We start from the raw sequence: 24,715 nt of genomic DNA, 5'->3' as shown, positions 1-24,715 counted from the left end.
TTTTAAATATTTAAACACTCACCAAGCTAGATAAATCATGGAGACAATAAAGAGGAGTAACACAAATGCCCCAGCTGCTACACCGTAAACCCAGGTCTTTAGTCTCCCATCTAAGAAGAATGATATTAGTTATTAATTTACATTAGTCTGGTATACATGAGGCAGTCTTTATGAACAGTGATCAATCATATATGACCAATTTCTTTCAAAACTCAAGAGAGTTATCGCTTCAACACAGTTAATGATTAATGCAAAGCTGCTGTTATGAGTTAGATACTGCTTCATTAAAGATAAGTTATCAAAGAAAACTGAATTGAAAAGTTATAAATAATATTTAACTTCAGATTTCAAGTTTCTTTGTCTAAACTTCAGCTGCCTTTCATCTCAGTTTTACTTCAAACTCCATACATGTGTAATGCTATATAAACATTTTCTTCTGATTTTCAATCTATTTTGAGAATTGCAATCATAAGAAAAGATGGAAAATGCCATTTTTAGATAGTTCTACAACCTCGAGTTACTGCAGATAGGTATTTAGACAAAAGCTTCATCATTTTCATTCCAGGTAAAATGAAAGCGAATATATTCAACATCTTATAGAATTAATAATCTTTTATCTAATCTGCACTGACAGTGTGTTTTAAAATTGGCTTGACAATGTCATTTACAAAAGCAACTAGTTTGGTTAGCATCTAAAAGGATCTATAAATCATTTTTTTCCTTTTCTATTATATGGAATGAGACATAACAGGAACTTTTGTAATTTGGGTTTCTGCTCTCATTTTCTTTGAACTCCTCAGTTTTATGCTCTGAATAAACTTCAAAGAAAAGATGTTATTTATGACATGGCTAATTTAATTTTATCCTCACATCAACATATATTTTCTGTTGCAATTAAATATTTGATCTTAGTGTCAAAATTATAGATTAGGCAAAATTGACCTCATGTAAACTCTGGTTTATTCAATATTTGAAAGGCATCAAATGCAAATTGGTACTGTGGAATATTTTTGCCTGGAGCTAGATCAAGTGAGATGTTCATTTGCTGGAAACAAACTAAATTAATATTCTAAATATCTTTTCTTTCTAATCCTAAATATTTTTTTTTATTTGAGCTGAGTTTAGAATCAAAAGAGCTGTTTCATGATTGAGCTTCTCTATGCTTTGAGTTTCTTCAACAAATGTTTTTTGGGTTTTTCAAAATCAAAGAATATCTAAGTATAAGTTTTCAGAACATGCACCTCTTAAATATATTATCATTTTCACTTTGGGGAAACTATATATAAAATTAATGACAATAATATTTATTTTTTTCAAAAGGACTGATTTTGATGTGAGGAGATCTGCTTGTTAGTAAAGATCAGAATTGCTACTGGTTATCTGCTAGTCTGTTGTCTTGAACACTGAGGGAAGAGCTTCCCATGCTTACACAGACAAGTCAGCTTTGCAAAATAAATCGTACTTTCAGCTAAAAAGCCAATTAAAGCAGGAATAATGTGATTAAAACCAAATCACCCAAACATTTAAAATATCCTAAAAATCCAATATTTATTCTCCAGTAAGGGAAAGTGTTCAGACTTAATGCATTAGCAGTGGAGACGTGCTAGCTGTGCAGATTCCTTCCGTCTTTTCTCATGCTTCTAATGGCATTTTTAAGTAGACTATGCCTGGTTCTGCCTAGAGAGTTCCTTTGCCTCATGGACTAGGAGTTCCTCCAGGGAGTGAGAAAAAGTGGCATGATACGAGCTGTTTTATAACCCATGTAGCACATTTTCAAGCGCCAGGTTAGTTCTAGGGATGAGCATATGATTAAATCCAACAGAGGAGAGAAAGTGTGCAGAGTAGAGAATAGCATTTCATGAGGTTTTCAAGCGGTTGCCCATATTGGCTTTGCATTTATTACTAGATACATTAAAAGCTATCTGTTTAATGTGGAAAAAAAATTGGGATCATCCCCATCCAGAAGGGAAGGCTCCATTATTGCCCCTGTGTATCTGGCACTTGTACAGATTCTCAGTATTTGAGTATGCTGACTTGTAGGGCTAATCCAAACTGATCTAGCTATCAAGTGTCCCCTGGCACAGAACTGCGTAACTCATGTTATGATCAAATTACAAATTCTGGAAGGTCTTTATAGTCTCCTTTATCCTAGTTCTGAATGACAACACATTTTTTAAAATTCATATTCCCATCTTTGTTCAATTTGAAATTACACTTGTAATTTTTGGACTGGAATTGAATTGGATCATATTGATACTAAAATTTTCTCAGAAGAGAGTAATTTCATTTCTCTGAACTTCAAACATAAGTTATTTTCCATAATGATAGTAAAAATTTGGGAATAGATGGCACTAACAGAATAAAGGCATGTAGATAAAATAATCAATAACTCATATAACAATGCTTGCTCACTCTTTTAATCCTTTGGCATTGCCTAAAGCATAACTAAAGGTTTCAACTTCAACACTAGTCTAGTCAGTTCACCTGGCCCAAATGGCTGTAGAAACCAGGTCCTTCCCCGTCCTGCTGGGTTACTGGAGGGTTGGGTTGGATGGACAGCCCGACTGGTTTTCACATCTCCTCTTTTGTCCTCCATGGTGGGTATTACCACCACAGGGATAAGTGTGCATTGCTCAAGGGTGCTGTTAGAAGACATGACTTCAGTGTACCCTTCTTCACAGTGGCATGTTTTTGTCTGCAGGAGAACAAGCAGATTTATACTAGCCATGCAAGGAATCTTTGAAAGTCTAACAGACCTGACTTGAAGAGAAGGCTTTAAACAAGGACTTTTTTTTTTTTTTTTTTTTTGGGGGAATAACTATACGTAATTCCTGTAATATTTTTAGCTACATAAAAATACACTTTCGGTATTACATATAAATGTTTTCTCAAGGTGAAAGCAAGTGAATTCAGGACTTTTTAGATTGATAAAAGGAGGTGTCTAAAATGGGATTTTTATGCCTCAAGACATGCTTTCTTTGGAGGGAGATAAACTGCAAGAGACAGTGGGGTGACAAATGATGGAGCTGGGTTGTCTGCCCTGATGAATTTACACATACCTCGCTACAGTACGAGTGGGGTTGGCTACACGGCGGGTTACAAGACCTGTCGGCATCAGGCTGGCTCATCACCAAGCAACCCCCTGTAGAACAGAAAGTCATGTTTTGACAAATAATATATCTTGCTATGATGAAAATACACTGTTGTTAGTGACTTGTCTTTGAATCTTGAACTACTTTGGGAATCCCAGGAATTTTTCTGTCAGTGGTTGACTGTGAAATATTTGGTTAACCTTGAGCACCTGTAGTGACTCCAGGACCTTCTTACCCAGGGGAGGTAGCACAGTGCCTGCTTCTCAGCAGGTATTCAACAAGCATTTGTTGAAAGAATGATTCTATAGCTGCTATTTTGAAAATACTAATTGCACATAACCTTCTTCTGTCAGGAGCGCCTGAAGCTAAGTCCAGCAATTAAAAAGCTGATTTAATTTTTTTCTAAGGTTAAATTCTTTCTTGGAGATTCAGAACAATAGTTTTCATGTCCTTTGAAATAACTCTTTAGCTCTTTATGTTAAATAATTTTTTTAAAAAAATAACGCATTTTTCTTTTTGAGAAAACTACAATTTCTGCTAATTCAGGGTGTTTTTTGGATATAGAGAAGAAAACAAATGTATCTACTAAATCATTTGTTTTGAACTGTGGTTTTAACTTGATATTACAGCTGTTTATCTCTCTCTTGTTTATTTTCCAGTATAGTACCAACTGTCCCTAAGTTGTTTCAAGTGAGGTTTTAAGATGGAAATAGAGGTCATAGAAAACATTGGTGATATGAAAGGAACTCATATATTCAAACTATACTTGTTCAGTTTAACAGAATTTTAGCAAAGCAAAATTTTTTCTTTATTGATAGAACTGATGGTCTTCAGGAATGTAATCACATGTGCCTATTGCTAATTCTCTGTGTTTCTCTCAATATTATAATCTCAAAATACAGAAAAATTATTATAGAAAAGCAGTTAGTCATTGCAAGGCAGTTGCAGTTAATTGGCCGTATTGAAGTTATTATCATTAAACAAATACATACACAAAAGGAAAGCAATATTTTGAGTTCCTTAAAAGGACAATTTATAAATTAAAGCAATTGATCAAGATAGATAATATACTTTACATGCTTGCCTATTTGTCATAAAGAATGTCATCTCTCCTAAAAGATGAAAGAAGAATGCATATAGAGTTTATCACAGATGATTTACACATTGGCTTTTTTGTACTGAATACCATTAGAAATAGTCCATTGGATACTTTGCTGAATTAAAAATACGATTTTACAGGTAAGTCTTTTAACGTTTGACTGACCTTTGCATTGGGGGAAGAGCCCCAAATGCAGTAGAAAAAGTTTTTAATATGTAGAAGAAAAGTCAGGCAAACATTATTTGCATCCATTATTGGAAAAAAATTTGCAAATTTATAGGATCATTTAGAGAAGTGGTTAAATTTTCTTTGAATAGTTTGGCAATAAATGTATCCATTCATTTTTAATCTGTGAGCTGAATGGATAACTTCTATAACACCTCCTCATTCAGAAACCCATCTGTCCCTGTCCAGGGCTCTTCTTACTCCATACTTCCTGGAGTGAGGGGGCTGAAGCAGATTTTTCTCCCAAAAAATAATACAGTGAGACAACAAAGGGTTTCTGTTAGATGTCTTTTATTTGTTATGTGTGTGACCACAGGGCGTTGTTATTAAGCTTTTCTTGATAGAGCTTTCTTAAGTATAAAATCATATCTTCACAAGAAAAAAACTGATATCCTGATCTAGCTCCCATAAGGGAGGAAATTAGTAATTGGGTTTCAATGAATCCACGTAATTTAAAATTCAATATAAAAATGGATAGTTTTCAAAAAGCGTATTGATCCTTGCTCCTTTTTCTTACTGTATATATTAAAGTTAAATTTATAAATGGACATTACCCAGAGGCATCCAAATACACACTCCTTATTTCCCCCCACAGCAATGTTAAAACACAGCAGCAAGTGAGCAGGTCTGCCTGAGCAGTTAACTGTCAAGATGCCTGTTGTTGCTGTACTATGGCAATTCCCATAAGTTGTTAGATTTATAAAAAGAAATTGTTTATGGAAAGGCATTAGATTTCTGGGTCCATGTGCCTGAAATTAAGGTTCTGGTTCTGACTTTCATTTATTTTTAGGAAATGTGCTTGGTGGTTCACTATGTATCTTGAGCCAAAATCTCAATTCCTCCTTCAAGGGATCGTTGGGATCCCTCATGTTTACAGGCTTCAGATAGGCATTTAGGAATTGCACACTATAGTAATTCTTTGGAGGTATATGTTGGTCGAAGTACAATTAAAAAAAGTTATTCCTTTGGAGTTCTTCTTTGGATATATAGTAATTTGGGGATGTGGGCACAGTAGGTGAGCTGCTCAGGTGGTCTGGGTTTGAAATTTACCAATAGGTCTTTCCAATTAATTAATTTAAAAATGTCTGAATCATAGGTTTCTGAATTCAAGCAAGATATTTGGATTTGTATAATCATACTCCCTTGGTGGTATTTTTGGTCTGCATTTATGTTGCCTTCAAGACACAGAAGCAGAAAGTAAAAAAGAAATTGATTATTTTTAAACGTGTAGGAAGTTACTCATACATAAAATTTCTAGAAAAGATAATTTGAAAAGTGTTTATTTATAATAATTATTAGAATTAGATTGTATTAAATGTTTCAGCAGCGGTACCTAAGAGGGCTAATTTGAACCATTATAAAACAAAATAATTTGTCACTGGTCATCAGATGGGTGTAGCCAGCTTAGGCAACCTGAATCCCTAACAGGCTTTGAATACTGAAAGAGTAACTTCGTTTCCTTAATTATTTTCTTCAACCAATCACATGTGTGTTACAGGAAGATTTTCAAAGAGAAACTGGAGGTTTACCTGTGACATTTATACCATCTGACCTTTGACACCACACTGTTCGGGAAGAGCCCTTCCAAGCACTGGCCATCCATTTATATTCATAGCACTGTCCATCTGCAGGGAAACAGTAAACATGAGCAAAAGCATTCTGTTACACAGAACAACAATCATGGGGATAGAGTACTAATAACATATTTATGAACAACTGAAAAGTGGTAAGAAGCCCATCTCTGATGATTCAAATGTCAATTTATTGTCAGTCCTGAAGCTACCAAGCATATGTTTTAAAATTGCAGCTATCCCAACTAATTTTCCATGTCTGCTGTCACACTACCTGGTGGGAACCTAGGTTTTTAATTTAATTTAATTTTTAAAGAGTGTTATGAAATAAATATACAGTCAGACATGGAGAATAAGTATATATATATATATATATAGAGAGAGAGAGAGAGAGAGAATACGTGGAGAATATATATATATAGTGTGTGTATATATATGTAAATAACTATATATATAGAAAATATACATATATACTCTATATAGATATATATAGAAAAAATATATATATTCTCTCTATAGATATGTATATAGAGCTCTCTTTATAGATCTCTCTCTATATTATATATTCTCTGCATTCTCTCTATATGTAGAGAATAACCCTATATGTCATACAATTTTAACAAATATTATTTATCCGTATTTACTTCAGTTTTCATTAGCTTGTTGATGAATAAAACATGAGGTAGAATTGTATTCTTTCCTGCTCTGAACACCCTCCCTGTCTGTCCAGCAGCACCTACTATTCTGAAGTAGATGTATGACTTTGTTATGCTTTTAGTTATTTCACTGTATGCACACACACATAATTACTATCTACAGAAATGATATATGATATTTTTTGCAGTCATAAATTTAAAAAAGTATCCAATGTAGCATTCTGAAATGTAGTCAGTGTTACAGGTGAAATATTTCTAAGTGATTTTTAAAAATGTAGTACAGTTTATTTTAACTATGACATAGAATTTCATTGTAATACATAACACAGTTTATTTAGCTATTTCTTCTATTAGGTTATTTTTAATTTTGTTATTCAAACAATACCTTGAACGTAAACCTTGTGCAAGTGTCCTGGTGCTTCTTTAAGTTAATATATCTAGAAGGGAAATTTCTGGGTATCACTGTATGGATAGCTAAGACTTTATTAAATATTGCTTATTTTTCTTTTCCTGCAAAAGGTGACAATTTACAAATCCATCAGCAGTGCATAAAGATTGCAATTCCTTTAAACACTCATGAAAATTTTTAATTGCTGGATTTAATTTTTTTTTTTGGTTAGCCTTTTGGGTATGGAAAGTTACCTTGTCATTTTAAATTAAAGCTCCTTGATTAATAAAGTTAATGAACAGTAACCTAAATGTTTTGGGACATGTGAATCTCCCATTATGCAAACTACTTATTTAAACCTTTGGCCTTCCCCCCTCCAACTACTGAAATCTATGTTTTTTTCTCATTGAATTGTAGAAATTCTTCCTTCTGGAACAGTGATTCTATTATTATTATTATTTTTTTTTAACATTTCTATTTTTTTCGTATTTTATTGTATTGTATTGTATTTGGGCTCTGGGGTACATGTGCACATCCTGTATCCTGCAGGGTTGTTGCTTAGGTACATACATGCCATGGTGATTTGCTGTCTCCATCTCCCACTCCCTCCTTGCCTACATCAGGCATTTCTCCCAGTGTTATCCCTCCCCATCCTCCCCTCCCCAACTTGCTGTTCCTTCCCTCCCCTCCCCCCCCCAATCTAGCCCTGTGACTGTTGTTCCCTTCTCTCTGCCCAAGTGTTCTCATTGTTCATTACCCGCCTATGAGTGAAAACATGCTGTGTTTGGTTTTCTGTTCTTTTGTCAGTTTGCTGAGAATGATGGTTTCTAGATTCATCCATGTCTCTACAAAGGACATGAATTTGTCATTTTTTATGGCTGCATAGTATTCCATGGTGTATATATGCCACATTTTTTTTGTCCAGTCAGTCAGTGATGGGCATTTGGGTTGGTTCCAGGTCTTTGCTATCGTAAACAGCACCACAGCGAACATACGTGTGTATGTGTCTTTATAATAGAGTGATTTGTAATCCTTTGGATAGATACCCAGTAATGGGATTGCTGGGTCAAATGGAATTTCTATTTCTAGGTCCTTGAGGAATCGCTGTCTTCCACAATGGTTGAACTAATTTACACTCCCACCAACAGTGTAAAAGTGTTCCTATTTCTCCACATCCTCTCCAGCATCTGTTGTCTCCAGCTTTTTTAATGATCGTTATTCTAACTGGCTTGAGATGGTATCTCAGTGTGATTTTGATTTGTATTTTTCTAATGACCAATAATGATGAACATTTTTTCATATGTTTATTGGCCACATATTTGTCTTCTTTTGACAAGTGTCTGTTTATATCCTTCAACCACTTTTGAATGGGTTTGTTTTTCTTGTAAATCTGTTTTAGTTCTCTGTAGATTCTGTATATTAGCCCTTTGTCAGATGGGTAGATTGCAAAAGTTTTTTCCCATTCTATTGGTTGCCGGTTTACTCTAATGATTGTCTCTTTTGCTGTGTAGAAGCTCTTAAGTTTAATTAGATCCATTTGTCTATTTTGGCTTTTGTTGCCATTGCTTTTGGTGTTTTAGTCATGAAGTCCTTGCCTGTGCCTATATCCTGAATGGTGTGGCCTCGGTTTACTTCTAGGGTTTTTATGGTGTTAGTTCTTATGTTTACATCTTTAATCCATCTGGAGCTAATTTTTGTATAAGGTGTAAGGAAGGGGTCCAGTTTCTGCTTTCTGCACATTGCTAGCCATTTTTCCCTACACCATTTATTATTAGGTCTGCTTTGTCTAGATCTGAGTTCAAGTCCTGGATATCCTTGTTGACTTTCTGTCTTGTTGATATGTGCAGTATTCTCAGTGGAGTGTTAAAGTCTCCCACTATTACTGTGCAGGAGTCTAAGTCTCTTTGCAGGTCATTAAAAACTTGCCTTATGTATCTGGGTGCTCCTGCATTGGGTGCATATACATTTAGGATCATTAGCTCTTCTTGTTGTATTGATCCTTTTACCATTATGTAATGCCCTTCTTTGTCTCTTTTGATCTTTGTTGGTTTAAAGTCTGTTTTATCAGAGACTAGAATTGCAACCCCTGCTTTTTTTTTTTTTTTTTTTTTTTTTGCTCTCCATTTGCTTGATAAATCTTCTTCCATCCTTTTATTTTGAGTCTATATGTGTCTTTGCATATGAGATCAGTCTCCTGATTACAGCATATCGATGGGTCTTGACTTTTTATCCAGTTTGCCAGCCTGTGTCTTTTGATTGGGGCATTTAGGCCATTTACATTCAATGTTAATATTGTTATGTTTGAATTTGGTCCTTCCATTTTGTTACTGGCTGGTTGTTTTGCCCATTAGTTGATGCAGTTTTTTCATTGTGTCATTGTTGTTTACCATTTGGTACATTTTTGCAGTTGCTGGTACTGGTTGTTCCTTTCCCTGCTTGGTACTTTCTTCAGTAGCTCTTGTAAGGCAGGTCTTGTACCAACAAACTCTCTCAGCAATTGCTTGTCTGTAAAGAATTTTATTTCTTCTTCCCTTATGAAGTGTAGTTTAGCCTGATATGAAATTCTGGGTTGAAAGTTCTTTTCTTTAGGATGTTGAATATTGGCCCCAACTCCCTTCTAGCTTGTAGGGTTTCTGCTGAGAGATCTGCTGTGAGTCTGATGGGCTTTCCTTTGTGGGTTACTTGGCCTTTCTCTCTGGCTACCTTTAGCATTTTTCCCTTCATTTGATCCCTATTGAATCTGACAACTATGTGCCTTGGGGTTGCTCTTCTTGAGGAATATCTTTGTGGTGTTCTCTGTATTTCCTGGATTTGAATGTTGGCCTGCCTTGTTAGTTCAGGGAAGTTCTCTTGGATAGTACCTTGAAGTGTTTTCCAGCTTGGATTCATTCTCCCTGTCACATTCAGGTATGCCAATCAAGCATAGATTAGGTCTTTTCACATAATCTCATAGTTCCTGCAGGCTTTTTGTTATTTTTTTTTCACTCTTTTTTCTCTAACCTTGCCTTCTCATTTTACTTCATTGATTTGATCTTCTAGTTCTGATATCCTTTCTTCTGCCTGATCTATTCAGCTGTTGAAACTTGTGTATGCCTCTCAAAGTTCTGGTGCTGTGTTTTTCAGCTCCATCAAGTCATTTATGTTCTTCTTTAAGCTGGTTATTCTAGTTAGCATTTCTTCTATCCTTTTTTCAAGGTTCTTAGTTTCTTTGCACTGGGTTAGAACATGGTCTTTTAGTTCAGAGAAGTTTGTTATTACCCACCTTCTGAAGCCTGCTTCTACAAATCGTCAAATTCATTCTTTTTTTTTTTTTTGTTCCCTTGATGGTGAGGAGTTGTGATCCCTTAGAGGAGAAGAGGTGTTCCAGTCTTTGATGGTTTCATCCTTTTTGCATTTTTTTTTCCCCATCTTCATGGATTTATCTCTCTTTGATCTTTGAAGTTGCTGATTTCAGGAGGAGTCTCTGAGTGGATGTCCTTACTGCTGATGTTGGAGCTATATCTTTGTTGGCCTGTAGAGGCATTGCTGGGCTCTCTCAGATTCTGTCAGGTTGTTGGGTGGGTGGTCCTTCCCTGGAGTTTGTTTGCAGGTGAGATTGGTCCCACCTTCCCAATAGTGTCTCTCCTTCCCCAAGCTTGATCTGCTTGGTTGGGGTCAAACTGGTGTATTTGCTTCCAAGCTCTCTAGTGAGGGCTTCAGTTTGAGTTCTGTGGGGGTGGGGCCTGCTGGCCTTACCACCTGTTTCCCTGCTTTCAACTCTGTCTCCCTCTGTGGGACAGTCCATCCTGCTGGCATTAGTCCAAACTTCCACCCAGGTCCGTGCAACAACTTGCCGTGCCCGGCGGGAGCTGCAGCTCAGATTTGCATCAACAACCCACAGTGCTCCTCAGTCTGGCAGGGCTCTCGTGGACTGTGGGTTGCAGGAGGCATGAGGTAAGCACAGGATCTGAATTGGAGCACTGAGTGGGTGAAATTCCGCCCCTGCCAGATCCTCTGAGCTGGCTGCCCTGTCTTGGTTTGCACCCCTGGGTGGCTCCCACCCTGTGGCTCCTTCCCTGGGCTGTTTTCAGTGCCCTATCAGTCCCACAGAAATGAACCTGGCACCTCGTTTGGAATCCTGAAATCCTCTAGTCCTCTGTGTCTCATTTGCTGGGAGCTACATTCTGGTGTTGCCTTCTCTCAGCCATCTTGCCTCCTCCCCCAGAACAGTGATTCTTAAAGTGCAGTTCAGAGACTCTGGGAGATGTTGACATAGTTTCATAGTATGCGTGAGGATTTCCTCTTTGCAACTACAATCTGTGTAAGTTTGGATTTTCTTTATATACATAAACTAAAATAAGGTTGCAGTAAATTAAATGCAGAGCAGGTAAGAGAATCCAACTGTCTTCCTTAAGTTAGACTCTATAGAGATTTGCAAGAATTCAGACAAGACCACTCTTGTCATTAAAGTTATTTTCCATTTGTTATGGTGAACTTATTTTGCCGGAAATTTATTTACAGTAATATACAATTTTATTTTTGATTATTTTAAATAAATTGATAAACATTAGTTATACATTTTCTATTTTTTAAATTATACATATCAGAAAAGAAAAGTTCTTTTGGGTCCTCAACAATTTTAAGGTTACTAACTTGTTTTGGATCAAAAAGTTTTAGATTTGCTATTCTAGACACAAATCCTTTGAAATTAAGTGGCTTTATAAGCGTATTTTCCAAGTTCATGGCTTGTAGTAACCTTGTTTGTGATGTCTTTTACTGTGTAGAAGTTTTAAATTTTAATTTAAAGAAATTTAAAATCCTTTCCACTTTTGTTTGTGCTTTTAGTGTCATATTAGGAAATCCTTCTCTACCTTGAGTTCACAAAAATATTCTCTTATATTTAAGTATTTTTCAGTTTGTTTTTCATCATTAGATCTATAATTTATCTAAAATATGGTTTTGTATGACTTAAGCTGAGGATATTTTTAAAACTTGATACGGACAACACATTTTGGCAATATTATTCATCCACTTGTTCTCCCACTAACTTTCCCTCTGTCACTTATCTATATAAGAATTTGTCACGGAGATTCTCTTTTCTATTCTTTTAGTCTAATGGCTTTGTTGTTGATCAGTTACCCTTTTTAACTATTGATGCTTTAGAGAAAGTCTTGATACATGCTTATGTAAGTTCCTTGAATTCTTCCCCTACTTTTCCTTCTTAAAAACATTCTGGGATCTTCTTGGCCTTTAACCCCTCTGAGTTAATTTCTCAGATTACATTAACAACCTGTTCAAATTACATACATTTTATAGGTAAGTTTGTATAATATTTACATGTTATAATATTGAGGATTTTATCCATAAATACTGTTTCACTAATTTTTCCATACCTGTCTTACATGAGTTTTGTTATATTTATTTTTTATAGTTTTATTGTCAATGCACTTTTTCTAATTAAATTTTATAACAGAGTTTTGCTGGTAAAAAAAAGTATTTCGTGTATTGGTTTTAAAACTGTACAATGTTTCTGAATTTTCTTACTTCAAAATAGTGGTCTATAAATTATCTTGATTCTCTAACATATGAAATTCATATACTATGAAAATAATTTAATTTCTTAATTTTCAATTATTTATTTATTATAATTTCTGGGGTGCAGAATGTGCAGATTTGTTTGTATACACGTGCCATGGTAGTTTCTGCATCCCTGGTATTTCTACTAGTGCTATCTTACCTCTAGCCCCGTATCCCCCAACATTCCCTGGAGTATGATGTTCCCCTCCCTGTGTCCATGTGTTCTCATTGTTCAACTCCCATTTATGAGTGAGAACATGTGGTGTTTGGTTTTCTGTTCTTGTGTCAGTTTGCTGAGAATGATGGTTTCCAGCTTCATCCATGTCCCTGCAAAGGACATTAACTCATCCTTTTTATGGCTGCGTAGTATTCCATAGTGTATGTGTGCCCCATTTTCTTAATCCAGTCTATCATTGAGGGGCATTTGAAATGGTTCCAAGTGTTTGCCATTGTGAACAGTGTCACAATAAACATATGTGTGCATGTGTCGTTATTATAGAATGATTTATAATCCTTTGGGTATATATCCAGTAATGGGATTGCTGGGTCAAATGGAATTTCTATTTCTAGTTCCTTGAGGAATCGCCACACTGTCTTCCACAATGGTTGAACTAATTTACACTCCCACAAACAGTGTAAAAGTATTCCTATTTCTCCACATCCTCTCCACCATCTGTTGTCTCCAGCTTTTTTAATGATCACTATTCTAACTGGCGTGCCATGGTACCTCAATGTGGCTTTGATTTGCATTTCTCTAATGACCAGTGATGATGAGCAGTTTTTCATATGTTTGTGGGCTGTATATATGTCTTCTTTTGAGATGTCTCTGTTCATACCCTTCACCCACTTTTTGATGGGGTTGTTTTTTTCTTGTAAATTTGTTTAAGTTCTTTATAGATTCTGGATATTAGCCCTTTGTCAACTGGGTAGATGGCAAAAGTTTTTCTCATTCTGTTGGTTGCTGGCTCACTCTGATGATATTTTCTTTCGTTGTGCAGAAGCTGTGGAGTTTGATTAGGTCCCATTTGTCCATTGTGGCTTTTGTTGCCCATGCTTTTGGTGTTTTAGTCATGAAGTCCTTGCCTATGCCTATGTCCTGAATGGTATTGCCTAGGTTTTCTTCTACGGTTTTTATGGTGTTAGTTCTTATGTTTACATCTTTAATCCATCTGGAGTTAATTTTTGTATAAGGTGTAAGTAAGGGATCCAGTTTCAGCTTTCTGCATGTGGCTAGCCAGTTTTCCCTACACCATTTATATGTTTAAATAGGGAATCCTCTCCCCATTGCTTGTTTTTGTCAGGTTTGTCAAAGTTCAGATGGCTGTAGGTGTGTGGCATTATTTCTAAGGCTCCTTTTCTGTTCCATTGGTCTATATGTTTGTTTTGGTACCAGTACCATGATGTTTTGATTACTGTAGCCTTGTAGTAAGTTTGAAGTCAGGTAGCATGATGACTCCAGCTTTTTTTTTTTTTTTTTTTTTCCCTTCATCTTATTACTGCCTTAGCTATGCGAGCTCTTTTCTGGCTCCATATGAAATTTAAGATGGTTTTTCCAATTCTGTGAAGAAAGTCAATGGTAGCTTGATGGGGATAGCATTGAATCTATACAATATTTTGGGCTGTATGGCCATTTTCACAATATTGATTCTTCCTAACCATGACCATGGAATGTATTTCCGTCTGTTTGTGTCCTTTCTCATTTCCTCAAGTGGTAGTTTTTAGTTCCTCTTGAAGAGGTCCTTCACATCCCTTGTTAGTTGTATTCTTAGGTATTTTATTCTGTTTGTAGCATTTGTGAATGGGAGTTCACTCATGATTTGACTCTCTGTCTGTTACTGGTGTATAAAAATGCCTGTGATTTTTGTGCATTGTGTATCCTGAGACTTTGCTGAAATTGCTTATCAGCTTAAGGAGATTTTGGGCTGAGACAGTGGTGTCGTCTAAATATACAATCATGTCGTCTGCAAATAGAGACCATTTGACTTCCTCTTTTCCTAATTGAATACGCATTATTTCTTTTTCTTGCCTGATTGCCCTGGCCAGAACTTCCAATACTCTGTTGAATAGGAGTGGTGAGAGAGGGCATGTTTATCTTGTGCCAGTTTTCAAAGGGAATGCTTCCAGTTTTTGCCCATTCAGTATGATATTGGCTGTGGGTTCGTCACAAATAGCTCTTATTATTTTGAGATATGTTCCATCGATACCTAGTGTATTGAGAGTTTTTAGCATAAAGGGCTGTTGAATTTTGTTAAAGGCCTTCTCTGCATCTGTGGAGATAATCATGTGGTTTTTGTCTTTGTTTCTGTTTATGTAATGGATTACATTTATAGATTTGCATATGTTGAACTAGCCTGACATCCCAGGGATGAAGCTGATTTGATTGTGATGGATGAGCTTTTTGATGTACTGTTGGATTCAGTTTGCTGGTATTTTAGTGAGGATTTTGGCATCAGTGTTCATCATGGATATTGGCCTGAAATTTTCTTTTTTAGTTGTGTCCATGCCAGGTTTTGGTATCAGGACGATGCTGGTCTCATAAAATGATTTAGGGAATATTCTGTCTTTTTGTATTGTTAGAATAGTTTCAGAAGGAGTGGTACCAGCTCCTCTTTGTACCTTTGGTAGAATCAGCCTGTTAACCCATCTGTTCCTGGATTTTTTGTTGTTGTTGGTAGGGAATTAATTGCTACCTCAATTTCAGACCTTGTTATTGGTCTATTCAGGGATTCAACTTCTTCCTGGTTAGTCTTTGGAGGGTTTAAGTGTCCAAGAATTATCAATGTCTTTTAGATTTACTGGTTTATTTGCATAGAGTTGTTAGTAGTATTCTCTGATGTTATAGTTTGTATTTCTGTGGGATTGGTGGTGATATCCCCTTTATCTTTTTTTTTTTTTTTTTTTTTTTTTTGGGGGGGGGTTTCTCTCTTTTTTCCCAGACTGGGGGGCAATGGCGCGATCTCGGCTCACTGCAACCTCCACCTCCTGGGGTCAGGCAATTCTCCTGCCTCAGCCTCCTGAGTAGCTGGGATTACAGGCACGCGCCACCATGCCCAGCTAATGTTTTGTAGTTTTAGTAGAGACGGGGTTTCACCATGTTGACCAGGATGGTCTTGATCTCTTGACCTTGTGATCCACCCGCCTTGGCCTCCCAAAGTGCTGGGATTACAGGCGTGAGCCACCGCGCCCAGCCCCCCTTTATCATTTTTTATTGCATCTATTTGATTTTTCTCTCTTTTCATCTTTATTAGTCTGGCTAGCAACCTATCTATTTTGTTGATCTTTCCAAAAAGCCAACTCCTGGATTGACTGATTTTTTGAATGGTTTTTTGCATCTCTATCTCCTTCAGTTCTGCTCTTGTCTTAGTTATATCTTGTCTTCTGCTAGCTTTTGAATTTACTTGATCTTGCTCCTCTAGTTCTTTTAAGTGTGACATTGGGGTGTCGATTTCAGAACCTTCCTTGCTTTTCATGTGGGACTTTAGTGCTATAAATATCCCTGTAGATACTGCTTTGAATGTGTCCCAGAGATTCTGATACGTTGTGTCTTCATTCTCATTGGTTTTGAAGAATATCTTTATTTCTGCCTTCACTTCATTATTTATTCAGTAGTCATTCAGGAGTACATTGTTCAGTTTCCATGTAGTTGTGTGGTTTTGAGTGAGTTTCTTAATCCTGAGTTCTAATTTGATTTCAGTGTGGTCTGAGAGACTGGATGTTATGATTTCCATTCTTTTGCATTTACTGAGGAGTGTTTTACTTCCAATTATGTGGTTAATTTTAGAATAAGTGCGATGTGGTGCTGAGAAGAATGTCTATTCTGTGGATTTGGGGTGGAGAGTTCTGTGGATGTCTATTAGATCTGATTTGCCCAGATCTGAGTTCAAGTCCTGGATATCCTTGTTTATTTTCTGTCATCTCGTTATCTGTCTAGTATTGACATTGGGGTGTTAAAGTCTTCCACTATTATTGTATGGGAGTCTAAGTCTGTTTGTAGGTCTCTAAGAACTGGCTTTATGTATCTGGGTGCTCCTGTATTGGGTGCATATATATTTAGGATAGTTAGCTCTTCTTGTCGCATTAATCCCTTTACCTTATGTAATGCCCTTCTTTGTCTCTTGATCTTTGTTGCTTTAAAGTCTGTTTTATCAGAGAATAGGATTGCAACTCCTGCTTTTTTAGTCTCCATTTGCTTAGTAAATCTTCTGCCGTCCCTTTATTTTAAGCCTATGTGTGTCTTCATATGTGAGATGGTTCTCCTGAATACAGCATTTCAATGAGTCTTGACTCTTTATTCAGTTTGCCAGTCTGTATCTTTTGATTGGGGAATTTAGCCAATTTATATTTTAGGTTAATATTGTTATGTGTGAATTTGATCCTGCCATTTTGATGCTAGCTGGTTGTTTTGCCCATTAGTTGATGCAGTTTCTTTATAGTGTCAATGGTCTTTTTTTTTTTTTTTTTTTGAGATGGAGTTTCACTCTTGTTACCCAGGCTGGAGTGCAATGACGCGATCTTGGCTCACCGCAACCTCCGCCTCCTGGGTTCAGGCAATTCTCCTGCCTCAACCTCCTGAGTAGCTGGGATTACAGGCATGAGCCACCATGCCCAGCTAATGTTTTATAGTTTTAGTAGAGACGGGGTTTCACCATGTTGACCAGGATGGTCTCGATCTCTTGACCTCGTGATCCACCCGCCTTGGCCTCCCTTAGTGCTAGGATTACAGGCTTGAGCCACCGCGCCCGGCGTGTCAATGGTCTTTATAATTTGGGATGTTTATGCAGTGGCTGATACTGGTTGTTCCTTTCCATGTTTAGTGCTTCCTCCAGGAACTCCTGTAAGGCATGCCTGTTTATGACAAAATCTCTCAGCAGTTGCTTGTTTGTAAAGAATTATATTTCTCCTTTGCTTATGAAGTTTAGTTTGGTGGGATGGGAAATATTGTGTTGAAAATTCTTTTCTTTAAGGATGCTGAATATTGGCACCGACTCTCTTCTTGCTTGTAAGAAGTCTTTTCAGAAGCAACAAGTTTTCTGCCAAGAGATCTGCTGTGAGTCTCATGGGCTTCCCTTTGTGGGTAACCCAACCTTTCTCTCTGGCTGCCCTTAACATTTTTTACTTCATTTCAACCCCAGTGAATCTAATGATTATGTGCCTTGGGGTTGCTGTTCTCGAGGAATGTTTTTATGGTTTTCTATGTATTTCCTGAATTTGAATGTTAGCCTGCCTTTCTAGGTTGAAGAAGTTATTTTGGATAATAACCTGAAGAGTTTTTTCCAACTTGGTTTCATTCTCTCCATCACTTTCAGGTACACCTATCAAATGTAGATTAGGTCTTTTTACACAATCCCCTATTTCTGGAGGCTTTGTTCATTTCTTTTCACTCTTTTTTCTCAAATCTTGCCTTCTCACTTTATTTCAGTGTCTTGATCTTCAATCTCTGATTTTTCTTCTTCTACTTGATTGATTCAGCTATTGTGCTGTGTTTTTCAGCTTCATCAAGTTGCTTATATTCTTCTCTGTTCTGGTTATTCCAGTTAGCATTTCATCTAACCTTTTTTCAAGGTTCTTAGCTTCCTTGCATTGGATTGGAACATTCTCCGTTAGCTTGGAGAAGTTTATTACCCACCTTCTGAAGCCTGTTTCAATCTATTCATCAAACTCATTCTCCATCCAGTTTTGTTCCCTTGCTAGTGAGGAGTTGTGATCCCTTGGAGGAACAGAGGCATTCTGGTTTTTGGAGATTTCAGCCTTTTGCACTGCTTTAATCCCATCTTCGTGGATTTATCTACCTTTGGTCTTTGAAGTTGGTGTTGTTTGGATGGGGTCTCTGAGTGGATGTCCTTTCTGTTGATGTTGAAACTTTTTTTGTTTGTTTGTTTCCTTCAGTCAGGCCCCTCTGCTGCAGGTCTGCTGAGTTTTGCTGGAGGTACACTCCAGACCCTGTTTGCCTGGGAATCACCAGCAGAGGCTGCAAAACAGCAAAGATTGCTGCCTGTTCCTTCCTCTGTAGCTTCATCCCAGAAGGGTATAGGCCAGATGCCAGCTAGAGCTCTCCCGTATGAGGTGTCTGTCAGCCCCTGCTGGAAGGTGTCTTCCTGTCAGGATACATAGGAGTCAGGGAGCCACTTGAGGAGACAGTCCGTTCCTTATGAGAGTTCAAGCACTGGGCTGGGAGATCCGTTCCTCCCTTCAGAGCCACTGGGCAGAGACATTTAGGTCTATGGAAACAACCACCAAGCACCCCTTTTCCCACATGCTCTGTCCCAGGAAGGTGGGGCTTTATTTATAAGTCCCTGACAGCCTGCTGCCTTTTTTCAGAGATGCCCTGCCCAGAAAGAGGAGATGCCCTCTACCTTGCTGAGCTGCTGTGCGCTCTGCCTGCTTGCTGTGTAAGCTTCCTGGTGACTTTGTTTACACAGGCAAGGTTAAAACAGCATACACAAGTCTCAGCAATGACAGACGACCCTCCCTACACTGAGCTTGAACATCCCAGGTCAAGCCTAGACTGTTGAGCTGGCTGTGAGAATTTCAAGCCAGTGAATCTTAGCTTGCTGGTCTTTGTGGGGGTGGGACCCATGGAGCCAGATCACTTCCTCCCTGGCTTCAGCTCCCTTTTTTAGGGGAATGAGCAGTTCTGTTTCGCTGGTGTTCCAGGAGTCACTGGGGTATGGGAAGAAAAAAGAAAACTGCTGTGGCTAAAATGGCCACCCAGTTTTGTGCTAGAAACCTGGGGTGCTGGTGTTTTATGCACTGGAGTGAGTCTCCTCATCTGTGGATTTTGAAGACCATGGGAAAGCCTAGTATCTACGCCAGAGTGTCAGAAAGAGTCCCTAATAGCTTCCCTTGGCTATGAGTTCTCTGGTCCCTTATGCTTCTCGGGTGAGTCAATGCCCCACTGTGCTTTGGCTCACCCTCTTTGGGCTGCACCCACTGTCTAACAAGTCCTAGTGACATGAACCTGGTACCTCAGTTGGAAATGTGGAGATATCTCCCCTTCTGTGTTGCTCTCGCTGGGAACTGTGCACCAGAGTGGTTTCTGTTTGGCCATCTTGGCGTAAATCCCCTCAATTCTTAAACTTCTGATTACACTTAGCTGGAACCTCCTTCACTAGGTTGAAAATAAGTGGCAACAGTGGTATCCTTCTCCTGCTACTGATTGCAAGAACCTGCCTCTAATGTTTCCCCATATATAATGTTTGTGTAAATTCTGATAAACCTTATTTATTAACGAGATTCTCTTCTAGTTCGTTTGGTCTACAAGTTTTTATTGTGAAGGTGAACTGAATTTTAAAAATAATTTTCAGTGTGTATTAAAATCACATCTTTATTTCTGTTAATGTGAAAAATTACATTGATTTTACTAATATTTGCTTATGTTTGCATTTCTACAATGAACTATAATTAGTCATATTAATTATTAGATATATTAATTTAGTTAGCTAATATTTTATGATTTGGTGGCTGCTTTCATAAGTAACTTTTTTTTTAAACTGTCAAGGTTATACTCTCATTGTAACTGGGGGGATTTTTCCTCAGTTGTTTTTCCCCCATTCAACTTTTTTTTTTTTTTTTTTTTCAATACAGAGATCCTGGATCAGAGATGGCCAAATAGGAATAGCTCTGGTCTGCAGCTTCCAGGGAGATCAGTGCAGAAGGCAGGTGATTTCTGCATTTCCAACTGAGGTACCCAGCTCATTTCATTGGGACTAGACAGTGGATGCAGCATACGGAGGGTGAGCCAAAGCAGGATGAAGTGTCTCCTCACCTGGAAAGTACAAGGGGTTAGGGAACTCCCTCCCCTAGCCAAGGGAATCTTTGAGGGTCTTTGCCATGAGGAATGATGCACTTTGGCTAGATACTAGGTTTTTCCCATGGTCTTTGCAACCTGCAGACCAGGAGACTCCTTTGGGTGCCTACACCACCAGGGTCCTGGGTTTCAAATACAAAATTGGGTGGCTATTTGGGTAGACACCGAGCTAGCTGCAGTTTATTTTTTCATACCCCAGTGACACCTGTAATGCCAGTGAGAGAGAATCATTCACTCCCCTGGAAAGGGGGCTGAAGCCAGATCTCACCCCCATGGACCTCAGCAAGCTAAGATCCACTGGCTTGAAATTCTTGCTGCCAGTACAGCAGTCTGAAGTCTACCTGGGATGCTTGAACTTGGTGGGGGGGAAAGGTGACCATCAGTACTCAGGTTTGAGTAGGCGGAAACAAAGCCTCCAGGAAGCTTGAACAGGGCAGAGCCCACTGCAGGTCTGCAAAGCTGTGTAGCCAGATTGCCTCTCTAGATTCCTTTTTTCTGAGCAGGGTATCTCTGAAAGTAGGGCAGCAGCCCCAGTCAGGGGCTTATACATCAAACTGTCATCTCCTTGGGACAGAGCACTTGAGGGAAGGAGCAGCTGTGGGCACAGCTTCAGCAGACTTAAAGGTTCTTGCCTGCCAGCTCTGAAGAGAGCAGTGGATTTTCTGGCACAATGCTTGAGCTCTGCTAAGGGACAGACTGCCTCCTCAAGTGGGTCAACTGACACCTCATACAGGAAAGCTCCGGCTGGCATCTGGCAAGTTCCCCAGTGGGATGAAGCTTACAAAGGAAGGAACAGGCAGCAATCTTTGCTGTTATGTAGCCTCTGCTGGTGATACCCAAGAAAACAGGGTGTGAAGTGGACCTCCAGCAAACCTGCAGCAGAGGGTCTTGACTGTTTGTTAGAAAGAAAACTAACAAAAAGGATATCCACACAGAAACCCCCTCTGAAGATTACCAACATCAAAAACCAAAGCTAGGTAAATCATGAAGATGAAGAAAAACCAGAGTGCCCCTTCTCCTCCAAAGGATTACAACTCCTTCCTAGCAAGGGAACAAAACTGGATGGAGAATGAGTTTTACAAAACGACAGAAGTAGGCTTCAGAAGGTGGGTAATAACAAACTCCTTCCAGCTAAAGGAGCATGTTCTAACCCAGTAAAAGGAAGCTAAGAACCTTGATAAAAGGTTACAGAAACTGCTAACTGGAATAACCAGTTTAGAGAAGAACATAAGTGACCTGATGGAGCTGAAATACACAGCATGAGAACTTTGTGAAGCATACACAAATATCATCAATAGAATCGATCAAGTAGAAGAAAGGATACTGGAGATAGAAGATCAAATTAATGAAACAAAGTGTGAAGACAAGAGTAGGGAAAAAAGAATGAAAAGGAATGAAGAAAGCCTCTAAGAAATATGAACTATATGAAAAGTCCAAACCTACATTTGATTGGTATACCTGAAAGTGATGAGGCAAATGGAACCAAGTTGAAAAACACTCTTCAGGATATTATCCAGGAGAACTACCCTACCCAGCAAGATAGGTAAACATTCAAATTCAGGAAATACATAGACCACAAAGATACTCCTCGAGAAGAGCAACCCCAAGGCACATAATCATCAGATTCACCAGTATTGAAATGAAGGAAAAAATATTAAGGGCAGGCAGAGAGAAAGGTTGGGTTACCCACAAAGGGAAGCCCATTAGACTGACAGCAGATCTCTTGGCAGAAACCCTACAAGAAGAGAGTGGGGGACAGTTTTCAACATTCTTAAAAGAACCCAGAATTTCCTATCCAGCCAAACTGAACTTCATAAGTAAGGGAGAAATAAAATTCTTTACAGACAAGCAAATAATAAGAGATTTTGTCACTACCAGACCTGCCTTACAAGAGCTCCTGAAGGAAGCACTAAATATAAAAAGGAAAAACCAGTACCAACTACTGCTAAAACCTACCAAATTATAAAGACCATTGACACTAAGAAGAAACTCCATCAACTCGTGAGCAAAATAACCAGCTAGCATTATAATGACAGGATCAGATTCACACATAACAATATTTACCGTAAATGTAAATGGGATAAATACCCCAATTTAAAGGCACAGACTGGCAAATTGGATAAAGAGTCAAGACTCATTGGTGTGCTATATTCAGGATACCTATCTCATGTATGAAGACACACATAGGCTCACAATAAAGGGATGGAAGAATATTTATCAAGCAAATGAAAAGAAAAAAAGCAGGTGTTGCAATCCTAGTCTGTGATAAAACAGACTTTAACAAAACAAAGGAGGGCATTTCATAATGGTAAAGAGATCAATGCAACAAGAAGAGCTAATGATCCTAAACATATACGCACCCAATACAGGAGCACCCAGATACGTAAAGCAAGTTCTTAATGACCTATAAAGAGACTTGGACTCCCACACAATGCCAGTGGAAGACTTTAACACCCCACTGTCAATACTAGACAGATCAATGAGATGAGATGAACATTAACAAGGATATCCAGGACTTGAACCCAGATCTGGACCAAGCAAAGCTAATAAACATCTATAGAACACTCCACTCCAAAACCACAGAATATACATTCTTGTCAGCACCACATCACACCTATTCTAAAACTGACCACAGAATTGGTAGTAAAACACTTTTCAGCAAATGCAAAAGAACAGAAGTCATAACAATCTTTCAGACCACAGCACAATCAAATTAGAACTCAGGATTAAGAAACTCACTCAAAACTGCACAACTACATGGAAACTGAACAATCTGCTCCTGAATGACTAGTGGGCCAATAACAAAATTAAGGCAGAAATAAATAATTTCTTTGAAACCAATGAGAACAAAGAAACAACATACCAGAATCTCTGGGACACAGCTAAAACAGTGTTTAGAGGGAAATTTATACCACTAAATGCCAACAGGTGAAAGTGGGAAAGATCTAAAATCAACACCCTAACATTAAAATTAGAGAAGCAAGAGCAAACACACTCAAAAGCTAGCAGAAGATAAGAAATAACTAAGATCAGAGTAGAACTCAAAATACAGAGATAGGAAAAACCCTTCAAAAAAAATCAGTGAATCCAAGGAGCTGGCTTTTCAAAAAGATTAACAAAATAGATAGACTGCCAGCCAGACTAATAAAGAAAAAGAGAGAGAAGAATCAAATAGACATGATAAAGGGGATATCATCACCAATCCCACAGAAATACAAACTACTGTCAGAGAATACTGTAAACACTTCTATGCAAATAAATGAGACAATCTAGAAGGAATGGATAAATTCCTGGACACATACACCCTCCCAAGACTAAACCAGGAAGATATTAAATCACTGAATAGACCAATAACAGGTTCTGAAATTCAGGCAGTAATTAATAGCTTATCACCCAAAAACAGTGCAGGACCAGACAGATTCACAGCCAGATTCTACCAGATGTACAAAGAGGAGCTGGTACCATTCCTTCTTAAACTATTCCAAACATTAGAAAAAGAGGGACTTCTACCTAACTCATTTTATGAGATCAGCAGCAATCTGATACCAAACCTAGCAGAGACATAATAACAAAAAAAATTTTTGGCCAATATCCCTGAAAAACATTGATCAAAATCCACAATAAAATACTGGCACACCAAGTCCAGCAGCACGTAAAAAGCTTATCCACCATGATCAATTCAGCTTCATCCCTAGGATGTAAGGTTGGTTCAACATACGCAAATCAATAAACATAATTCATCACAGAAACAGAAACAACGACGAAACCACATGAATATCTCAATAGACACAGAATAGGCCTTCAATAAAATTCACCCCTTTATGGTAAAAACTCTCAATAACTAGGTATTGATGGAACGCATCTCAAAAGCTATTCATGACAAACCCACAGCCAATGTTGTACTGTATGGGCAAAATCTCAAAGCATTCTCCTTGAAAACCAGCACAAGACAAGGATGCCTTTCTCTCACCACTCCTATTTAACATAGTATTCCAAGTTCTGGCCAGGGCAATCAGGCAAGAAAAAGAAACAGTATTCAAATACGAAGACAGGAAGTCAAATTGTCTCTGTTTGCAGATGACATAATTGCATATTTAGAACACTCCATAATCTCAGCCCAAAACCTCTGTAAACTGACAGGCAACCTCCAACATCAGTGTTTCTGGTGTGGGCTCAGAAGGAAATTAAGAGTATGTTAATGAAAAATAGAAGGCCATTCTAGTTATATAGTGGCAGAAATGTAGCTGAACTGTGTTCTACATTGTGTGAAAGTTTCTTCTTGCTTTTGATACTAAAATGCAAAGGCAGGCAATAAAGTGAA

At 37.9% G+C, this 24,715-nt stretch overlaps 1 protein-coding gene across 4 annotated transcripts in view; it reads right to left on the bottom strand.

The window, feature by feature from the left end:
• The window catches only part of THSD7A (thrombospondin type 1 domain containing 7A), a 491,756-nt gene that overhangs the window by 4,215 nt on the left and 462,826 nt on the right, over positions 1-24,715 (bottom strand). The window contains exons 24-27 of one of the 4 annotated variants that reach the window (XM_032286741.1): positions 5,946-6,041; positions 3,060-3,142; positions 2,485-2,695; positions 23-110 (exon numbers count right to left, since the gene is read on the bottom strand). In XM_032286741.1, coding sequence (XP_032142632.1) covers positions 23-110; positions 2,485-2,695; positions 3,060-3,142; positions 5,946-6,041 — 478 coding nt within the window. The remainder of the gene's footprint in view (positions 1-22; positions 111-2,484; positions 2,696-3,059; positions 3,143-5,945; positions 6,042-24,715) is intronic. The other 3 variants (XM_032286742.1, XM_032286743.1, XM_032286744.1) reach the window with 3 other exon arrangements.

This window comes from Sapajus apella, unplaced genomic scaffold (genome assembly GCF_009761245.1).
Source record: "Sapajus apella isolate SASKATOON/1434 unplaced genomic scaffold, GSC_monkey_1.0 scaffold19, whole genome shotgun sequence".
NCBI classification, from domain to species: Eukaryota; Metazoa; Chordata; class Mammalia; order Primates; family Cebidae; genus Sapajus; species Sapajus apella.
The sequence above is the reverse complement of the archived record's forward strand: the minus strand, read 5'-3'. Positions and strand labels throughout refer to the sequence as shown.